The sequence below is a fragment of the Zingiber officinale genome, chromosome 2A (assembly GCF_018446385.1).
Source record: "Zingiber officinale cultivar Zhangliang chromosome 2A, Zo_v1.1, whole genome shotgun sequence".
Taxonomy (NCBI): Eukaryota; Viridiplantae; Streptophyta; class Magnoliopsida; order Zingiberales; family Zingiberaceae; genus Zingiber; species Zingiber officinale.
This window is the reverse complement of record NC_055988.1, coordinates 90,988,885-90,999,185: the sequence shown is the minus strand read 5'-3', so window position 1 is coordinate 90,999,185 and position 10,301 is coordinate 90,988,885. Positions and strand designations below refer to the sequence as shown.

The 10,301-nt window shown below is 36.2% G+C and overlaps 2 protein-coding genes across 2 annotated transcripts; one reads left to right on the top strand and one right to left on the bottom strand.

The window, feature by feature from the left end:
- Positions 1-822: 822 nt before the first annotated feature.
- Positions 823-4,424, bottom strand: LOC122041505 (heat shock protein 81-1). Its single transcript, XM_042601204.1, has 3 exons — positions 4,223-4,424; positions 3,702-4,124; positions 823-2,577 (listed from the first exon to the last, which is right to left on the bottom strand). The coding sequence occupies exons 1-3, from the start codon at positions 4,346-4,348 to the stop codon at positions 1,027-1,029; spliced, it is 2,100 nt and encodes a 699-aa protein (XP_042457138.1). The 5' UTR covers positions 4,349-4,424; the 3' UTR covers positions 823-1,026.
- Positions 4,425-7,034: 2,610 nt separating this feature from the next.
- Positions 7,035-9,984, top strand: LOC122041504 (50S ribosomal protein L10, chloroplastic-like). Its single transcript, XM_042601203.1, has 2 exons — positions 7,035-7,773; positions 9,831-9,984. Exon 1 carries the CDS (start codon positions 7,185-7,187, stop codon positions 7,755-7,757), a length of 573 nt encoding a protein of 190 aa, XP_042457137.1. The 5' UTR covers positions 7,035-7,184; the 3' UTR covers positions 7,758-7,773; positions 9,831-9,984.
- Positions 9,985-10,301: the final 317 nt, after the last annotated feature.

Below are 10,301 nucleotides of genomic sequence, written 5' to 3'. Positions count from 1 at the left end.
CATTATGAAAAGAAAGTATTGATTTTGAAACTTTTGACGTCGCCTAAGAGGGGCACAAAACATTATGGCAAAAAAGTTAAATACGCTCGCCTTCAGCGCCCCCACCAATTCGTTCCAGGGCCAACACGGAGGAGGTAAATCACGGACGGCTACTAGTCTTTAGAATAGTTACTAGCACATAAGGGATGTATTTATCTCGACTTTACCAAGATTTGAACCTCGGATCTCATTATGATAATATTTTATGCGCTAACCACTAGATCCATTCGAGGGGACAGCAAAATCAAAAGATTATCTCACCGACTAAAATAGAACGCCGGAATTTTACAATAGGAGACTTAAATTAAGTTTGCACGTGCTGAGAACGAAAGGGAAAAAAATGCTGTCGTTGCATGTATCTCAACTATTGAAATTAATTGGAGGTCAGAGAATGAGAATAGCACGTAAATGAATGTGTGCTTTGCTAAATTGCAGAGTATACTGATCAATTTGGAAATCTGAGTGTGTCCTTTAAAAAATTACCGATACTTCTTAGCCGATGTCAGTTTAATATAATTTAATAAAGAAAAATTAAACACTAAAAAATGAACTATTTTATCTCTTCTAGCCACATACAGTTTTAGAATCATGTTAGGAGTTCGCTGGGAAGTCGGATGTCAGTTGAATTTGAAGAGTTGCTTCGACACCCAACATCTAAATTTATTCATCTGTAAATATGAATCTTAATCCGTGTTCTCAAGGAGGACATAAAAATCGTGTAACTAACTTGAAATAACTACGAAAAGAACTCAATGCAGATGATGATAACTTCAAACACGAAACTTTAGCAAAAACAATACGTAATTGAAGTAAAATTCCAAGTTGATATTAGAAAACCATCAAAAACTGCTATTGATTTCTAGACTACCAAGACAAATAGATTGTCAATGAACTGATAGGACACAACCAACTGGCAAAATCAAGAAACACTACCACTAGGTCCACTAGCACTCCAAACTCCAGCAAACAAGCAGAGCATCAAAAAGCTTAGTCAACCTCCTCCATCTTGCTCTCCTCAGCGTCGCCTTCCTCGAGGACAGGCATTTCAGTGTCTTCTACCTTATCATCCTCGTCGATGCTGAGACCTAGCTTGAGCATGCGATGGATCCTGTTGCCAAAAGTGTTAGGATCATCGAGGCTGAAACCAGAAGTGAGGAGGGCAGTCTCAAAGAGCAACAGCGTCAAGTCCTTAACAGATTTGTCATTCTTGTCAGCATCTGCTCGCTTCCTCAACTCTTCCATGATTGGATTCTCTGGGTTGATCTCCATGGTCTTCTTGCTCGACATGTAACCAGACATGGAGGAGTCCCTCAGAGCTTGTGCCTTCATTATCCTCTCCATGTTTGCAGTCCATCCATATTCACCAGTGACTAGGCAACAGGGTGAGTCAACAACACGATCAGAGACAACTACTTTTTCAACCTTGTCACCCAGAACTTCCTTGATGACCTTGCAGAGCCCTTCAAATTTCTCCTTTAGATCTTCCTTTTTCTTCTTCTCATCCTCACTCTCGTCCAGCTTCAGTCCCTCTTTTGTTGCAGACACCAACTTCTTGCCTTCAAAGTCCTTCAGCTGGCCAACTGCATACTCATCAATTGCATCAACCATGAACAGAACCTCATAGCCCTTCTTCTTCAGCTTTTCAAGGAAAGGAGAGTTCTCCACAGCCTTTTTGCTCTCACCAGTGATATAGTAGATATCATTCTGGCCCTCCTTCATTCTTGTAACATAGTCCTTGAGGCTTGTCATCTCATCACCACTCTTGGTGGAGTGGAACCTCAACAACTCAGCAATCTTCGACCTGTTCTGAGAGTCTTCATGAATACCAAGTTTGAGATTCTTTGAGAATGCCTCATAGAACTTATTGTAATCCTCCTTGTTCTCAGCAATTTCAAAGAAGAGCTCAATACATTTCTTCACCAGGTTCTTGCGGATAACCTTGAGGATTTTGTTTTGCTGGAGTGTCTCTCTTGAGATGTTGAGGGGAAGGTCCTCGGAGTCTACAATTCCCTTGATAAAGCTCAAGTACTCAGGAATCAATTCCTCACAGTTGTCCATGATGAAAACACGACGAACATAAAGCTTGATATTGTTTTGCTTCTTCCTTGTATCAAAGATATCAAAGGGAGCCCTTTTAGGCACAAACAGAACTGCCTTGAACTCAAGTTGGCCTTCAACCGAGAAGTGTTTCACAGCCAAATGCTCCTCCCAGTCATTGGTGAGACTCTTGTAGAAAGCAGCATACTCTTCCTTTGTGATCTCTTCAGGCTTCCTCATCCAGATAGGCTTCTGCTTGTTGACCAATGACCATTCATGGGAAACCTCCTTGATCTTCTTCTTTTTCTTCTCTTTCTCTTCCTTCTCCTCATCAACATCTTCCACCTTGCCTTCCTCAGTGTCTTTCTTGTCTTCTTCATCCTCATCATCTGAGATTTCTTTCTCTGTGGTTTTCTCAGTCCACAGGGAGATGGGGTAGCTGATGAACTCAGAGTGCTTCTTGACCAAGTCTTTGAGGCGCCGTTCCTCAAGATATTCCAACTATAATAATGCATACAAAGTCAACAATCAGTATCATCAACTATCTTATTTTTCAAGCATGAAAGATCAAACAATGAAACCAAAATGAATAGGCAACGTGTAAATTACATCTCCAACACAGTTGCTATAATAGCTAATAGACTGCAAATATTAACATCACAGTGTCATCCATATATTTGCTAAAATATTAATGTGTCAAACACTGGTATATCTTGAAATAACACATGATGCAAAGAGATCTGCAGAGAAAAATAAACCCAATACATTTTTTCAGAATAATTTGCCATATGGAAGATTTCTACCCATCTCCATCTCCATCTCCAATGTCATTTCATAAATAATTTCTCTATGCTTCCATGTTGACATATAAACTAATTCAATACCCTTATTTGAATTCAAGATATAACAGTGTTTGACACTGGTATTTCAAGATATACCAGTGTCAAACACTGGTATATCTTGAAATAACACATGATGATGCAAAGAGATCTGCAGAGAAAAATAAACCCAATACATTTTTTCAGAATAATTTGCTATATGGAAGATTTCTACCCATCTCCATCTCCATCTCCAATGTCATTTCATAAATAATTTCTCTATGCTTCCATGTTGACATATAAACTAATTCAATACCCTTATTTGAATTTATATCCACAAATTCTATGATTCCAAATAGACCATTCGTTGACAGCTTGTTCCAAAATTGATGGAATAAAAAAAATTATACTATGTTCAAAAGGAAACCATATATATCGTATTTGGTAAACAAAACATACAAATAATATCAAATCAATAATACAAAGAGTTGCTTTTCTCTTAATTCATGATAAAATACCTTTTGTCACGCAATAACAAATATATATACACTTCATAACTCACAAAAAATTAACTTTTAATTATAATTTTCACACATATCCAAAATAAAATTAAAGAAAGCGAATGAAAAGCTGAAAAATTCCCAACTGATAAAACAATGTGAAATTGGAGTATATACACAGAAGAAGCTGAATCTATATATGCATTAAACTATTCAAATAATTCTGAACTTTTCTTCTCAAGTCCGGCGAAATAAAAAGTTCATGTGACGACAAACCACAAAATGTTTCATTCATTTTAGAGTGTACCTGATCCTCCTTGAGGAAAAGAGTTATCTTTGTTCCTCTTCCGAGGTTCTCCCCTGAGGTATCCCGTGTAACCGTAAAGGAACCCCCTGCTTGAGACTCCCAAACGTACTGCTCGTCATCGTTGTGCTTGGTCGTGACCACGACCCTCTCAGCAACCAGATATGCAGAATAGAACCCTACTCCAAATTGACCAATCATGCTGACATCAGCCCCAGCAGCGAGAGCCTCCATGAACTCCTTTGTACCAGACCGAGCAATTGTACCAAGATTGTTAACAAGATCGGACTTCGTCATGCCGATACCGCTATCGATGATAGACAAGGTGTTGGTTGCCTTGTCTGGAATGATATGGATAAAGAGCTCAGGCTGAGCATCGAGCTTGCTCTTGTCCGTGAGGCTCTCGAACCGAATCTTGTCCAAGGCCTTCATTACGAAACATAGCGGAAATAAAATACGATTTTTTAGTAAAAAAAACAAAAATTCTGTGTTGATGAACGAGATTATGGAGAACGAGAACTCACATCGGAGGAGTTGCTTATGAGCTCGCGAAGGAAGATCTCTTTGTTGGAATAGAAGGTATTGATGATGAGGCTGAGAAGCTGGTTGATCTCCGCCTGGAAAGCAAAGGTCTCGGTCTCGGTCGCCATGGCAGAATCCGAAGGTAGAATGCGATCTAATTCGAAGATGCAGGCGGCGTTGAAACACCGTGCGAGATTAAGGACTAGGGTTGGAGGAAGAGGAAGAATATATAGCGGAGAGAAGAGAAGCAAGACGTGCTTCTAGATTTTTCTACAGACCCACAAGACTAGATCAAGCAACAAAATTGCAGGATCCAAATCCGATAAGGGTTCTAGATGTTTCTATGATAATTAAAAGACTTTCCATACTTTGTCTAATTTCTTGAAATAATTATCTATAAATAAAAATAAAAAACAATAAACATTTTACAATGTTATTTAATTATATAATTAATTTGACAGACAATAGTTAATATTAAAATTGTAGAGAAATATAAGGAAAAAAATCCGGTATAAAGCCTAATTTTATTTTATTATTGTCTTCTTTAATTAAGGGAAAAATTTGTATGCAGTACCCATTGATAAATAAATTTTTGCATGTAATTTTTATTCATGAAAATCTTTATTTTCACTCCCCAGTCAAACATATTTACCTAATTGCCCATGATATTTTTAAGTACAAAAAGTTCAAAAATCAGTATAAATCCTCTTAAATTCAGTATATTAAATTAGAATCTAGTATATTTTCTATCAAATTGAGTACGCTTCTTTTTTCACCTCAAAATATACTCAATTTTAATTTAATATACTGAATTTAATATGAATTATACTCATTTTTAGACTATTGTACCGAAAAATATGAGGGTTAATTTCGATAGAAAATATACTAGATCCTAGTATAAAATACTAGATTGTAGTATAAAGTGTTAAATTTAACAAGAATTATACTTATTTTTAGACTTTTTATACCTAAAAAATAAGAGGGATAATTTTGATAGAAAATATACTCGATTTTTAATATAAAGTATTGACTTTAAGAAAAATTATACTCGTTTTTAGACTTTTTATACTCGATTTTGGACTTTTTTTACCTAAAAAATATGAGGGGCAATTTAGGTATCAATATTTGCATGAGGGAGTTGAAACAAGTAATACTTTGCATGCAGGGAGTGGAAACAAAATTTTTTTTACATTGGGATTGCATACAAAGTTAACATTGTGATTGGAGATTTTTCTTTAATTTATCGTAAGCGGGAGAAAAACACACCCATTAAAGCATGAGAGTTGCTTTTCGCACCCCTTCTAACGAGGTAGAATCTTTTGGACTATTTTTTTATCCAGGGGATATATCATCCGTATTTACGGTTGGATCATGGTCGTGATCCGATCACAAATAGTTACGATCTTTTCTTGGGGTTCACTGTCCCGACCTGATTATACTTTTTATTCGGAGATCGTCCGGAGGACATCCTCGCTCGACGGCCAATAACCTGACCACTTATCCACCACCGGAGACCTTCGGGCGCCCTCCGGCTGGCCCGTTCGAAAAAATTATAATTTGATGGGGACAATAGACATAGGAAGGGATCACAACCATTTGCGGTCGGATCACGATCACGATCCGACCGCAAATACAAGTGGCACATCCTTTGGATAAAAAAAAATGGTCACGGAAATCTGTGACATACCTTCCGTCCGCCCCATCTCCCATTTTAATTTTCTTTCGTTTCTATTTTTTCCCTTTATTCGTTTTATTTTTTTTAGTTTGGTCCCTTATTCGTTTTCTGTTTTTTTTTTAAGTTTTGTTTTTTTAATCAGTTTTTTAAATTTGTTATCAATTTTATTTTTTTATATAATTTTTTATTATATATTTATAATCTTTTATTTATTTTTAGTCATAAATTTTAGGAAAGGAGTATTTTGACATGTATCAAGGATTGAAAGATGAATAATTTAAAGAGAATAAGAAATTCTAATATGTGTAAAGAGTCGGGAAGTAAGATAATTTAAAAGGATAAAAGATTTTAATATATATCCAGAGTTGAAAGGAGGATAATTTAAAAGAATGATAGATTACTTTTAACACTCCTGACACACCCCTCCATCCAACCCCACCTCCTATTTTATTTTTCTTTCGTTTCTATCCTTTTTCTTTATTCGTTTTATTTTTTTAAGTTGGGTCCCTTATACGTTTTCCTTTTTTTTAAGTTTTTTTTTATTTTTTTAATCAGTTTTTTATATTTTTATTAATAATTTTTTATTATATATTTATAATCTTTTGTTTATTTTTAATTATAGATTTTAGGAGAGGAGTATTTTGACATGTGTCAAGATTGAAATGTGGGTAATTTAAAGAGAATGAGAAGTTCTGACATGTGTGAAGAGTTAGAAGTGGGATAATTTAAAGAGATGAAAGATTTTGACATGAGTTAAGGGTTGGAAAGGGGTAATTTAAAGAGATGAGAAATTTTGACATGAGTAATTTAAAGAGAATGATAAGATGTGTAATTTAAAGGAAGATAATGTTTTGGAAAAAAATAAAAAATAATAAATGAAATTGATTAAAAATAAAATTCAATAAAAATTAAATAATTTTTTTTTAAAAATAATCAAAAAATAAAATTAAATAAAAACTAAATAAAATTTAAAAATATATAAGTATTGATAAAAAATAATAAATTAAATTAATTAAAAAATAAAATTAAATAAAATTAAAAAATTAAAAAAAAAAAAAAAAAAAAAAAAAAAAAAGATAGAACTGTCATTTAACACGGAGAGAGAGAGAGAGAGAGAGAGAGAGAGAGAGGAGGGAAGAGGGGTGGAGTGTCAGATCGGGAGGGGGAAAAGCAATTTACTTAAAGCATCGGCGCAACATCTTATCTTTGGTGGAAAATTAAACCGGGTTTTTGCTACGATTTAGGTTTTGGGCTACGTCGGCGGCTGGCGAGTGCCTCCTCCTCCCGCCATGACGTCCGTCCGCTCTGCCTTGTCGACTGCCCTTCCTCCGATCCGTGCGGCGGTGTCTCGTATGAAGCAGGAGATGGTGCGGCGGGAGCTGGAGAACTGCCACCTCCTCGCCGGGATCTGGTGCCACGGCCTTACGGTGCGCCAGCTACAGGCCCTTCGTGGATCGCTTCCTCCCACCGCTAAGCTCATCGTCGCCAAGAATACGCTCGTGGAGAAGGCCATCGCCGGCACCAGGTGGGAGCCCCTCCAGCCCTGCGCCAAGGGGATGAACGCCTGGCTCTTTGTTCATTCCGACGAGATCCCTCCCTCTCTCAAGCCCTGCCGCGATTTCCAACGGGATTTTAAGCTCGCGCTCAATGACTTCACCGGCGCCGTCTTCGAGGGCCGCCTTTACGGGCCCGACGACTTTCAGGCCCTCGAGACAATGCCCACGCGGATGGAATCGTACGCCTATTTCCTTGGTTGCTTGCAGACTCCCGCTGTCTCCCTATTGAGCGTATTGGAGTCGCCGGAGAAGGGTTCTGACCAAGCCGCTGAAGGAGCCGCTGCAGTAGCCACTTCTGAGAAATAGAAGCTAGATATTTGCAGTATGCAATCCCTTATCTCATCGCATTTCTCTTACATGGCTTTTGTTATATTCCATTGATTGCTTTTTTAGTGTCTAATCCTTTTCTAGAAGAGTATTCAGCACTACAAGAGCAACGTGAACTTGCATAACTTACAATTAGGACCTCCTCCTCCATGAACTAGCAGCCTAATGTGTTTCTACAAGTAACAAGTTGTTTTTGGTTTGCATTCAGTGAATTTACCAATTGATGTGAGAATAAGATGATAATCTAATTACTAACTTATTTTTCATAAAATGAAACAAACTCTATTGGAGGTAAATTTGTGAATCTAATATGAATCAGAACATTAGGTTTTAACTATAGATTTCAAGCTAGATTGTAATGGAGACTGAGTTGGTAAAGGAAATATACTATACATGTGTTTTCAGTTTGCTTAGTGGATTATTCATAAAAAGACAATGCTATACAAATGAAATTTTCATGCTTGCACCTAATGTCTTTCTTGATCTCTTGATGATCAATGAAATAGTCAATTGATATGAATTAAAAGAGGATAAACTATCTTCTATATGTATTATGAAATAATAAAACTAGTTTTATGATAGGTAAATTGTGAATCAAATATGAGTCACAACACTGGGTGTTGGGTATATGTTTCAAAGTAGAATGTAATTAAGAGTGAGTTGCTACAGGAAAGATTTTATGCATGTTCTTGCTTGCTTGTATAGTGGATTATGCTAAACATATGGAACTTTGATACTAGCAGCCTAATGTCTTTCTGCAAATGAAAGGTAATAACTTGATTTTCTTTGCTGCTTGAGTGGTTCTTCTATCTTATCAATATATGCTGAATTATACAATGGATGTGAAAATAAAGAGGACAATTTAAGTTCAACATATTATGACAAAATGAAACTAACTCCACTATTGGTTGACTGTGAATTAAACTGAATTGTAATGGAGAGTGAGTTGGTAAGGGAAATATATTACACATGCCTTCTTGTTTGCATAGTAGGTTATGCTTGGAGAAAATGCCACATAAATTGAATTTTTCTGATTTATTTCAATTCTATGCGCTATTTATTATTAACCTATCATAACAAAATGAAACAAGCCATGCCATAGTTAAATTGTGAATCTTACATGAGCCAGATTACTGGGCTGGCTATATATTTTAGACTAAATTGTATTGGAGAGCGAGTTGGTTAAGAAAATATATTGTACATGTGTTTTCTTTTTGTATACTGTATTTTGCATAAAAGAAACTATTCAACTAATGGAATTTACTCGTAAGGTATTGAAACTAGAGATTAGCAGTTTAGTTGGTTTTTGATCCTCGGTCTATCTAGTTGGACAAATATGCTCTTTAGGCATCAGTTTTTAGTCATAAGAACATTGATTGACGCAATTGTGATAAGTAAATAGTTCATTAGAACATTGACTCACAATCTTAGCTAAAGCAGCAACTACTATTCAAGATTGAGACTGAAACTTTGTTATGCGGAAAACTAGTGAACCACTAAAGTTTCATCAATTGTCTTCCATTAAATATGTCACATGTATATGGTTCTCCTAACCCCCCACCCCTGCCCTCGGGCTATGGTGCAGTGGCAAGGCATCTAGGTTGTTACCCAAACACTCGCGGTTCGATCCCTAGTTATGATGAATTTGTAGGAATTTTTCCTCCAAATGGAGTACGCAACCAAAGGATGTTGGGCTTTTTGACCGGCCGCCCGAGCGCTTTCCGATTTACCGCGGGTGGAAAAATTCAGTGGGTCGGGCCGGTCACCCCCTAGGGCTAGTCAATGAGGCTAACTGGGTTTATCATTTTTCTAACTCCATCCTATAAAGTAACATAAACTACTAACCTCCCGCTATGGATTTTTAATGCATCAAAGCTGCTAACGTTTACTATTTCAAGAGAAGATTTAGTAATCATGTTTACAGTTTTCACTAGTTTTGATGCTTCGTTTCACTATTGTTGGTTGTTTAGGGTTGTCTCTTCTCATGCTGCGTTTTTTTTTTATAATTATTCCTTCATTCTCTACACTAAAATTTAATTTTGTTGTATGCAGATTTATTTTTGTGCCGACTGAGAATGAATCGAGTTCCTTACATGAACATATCCCAAGCAAAGATTCGATGTGCTAGTTTTCATAAGCTTGGTCCTGGATTTTAAAAATTCTGGGTTGTATTACCCTTCGCCCGGAACTTCTCCCTAGCCCTATGGTACTCATCCATGGCTCAATCAATCCACTTTTGTTTTGTTTAGAATATTTTGTCATGAAAATAAATCTGCACTGCCTTTCAACAATGCATGCATCTCCATTTTGATAATTCATCTTGTAGGATAAATTGAACCAAACATTGGTTCAATATTTAAATAAAGGAATAAATAAACAAATTGTAATTAATCTATTTTTTTTCTTAAAAGAAAATACATATAATAGAGCTCTACCCATTTTGACCTAAAAATTGTCAAACAAAAAAAAAAGAAGAATAAAAGGCTACGAGATTGAAGGATCAAGTTAATTTAGATGGCCAAA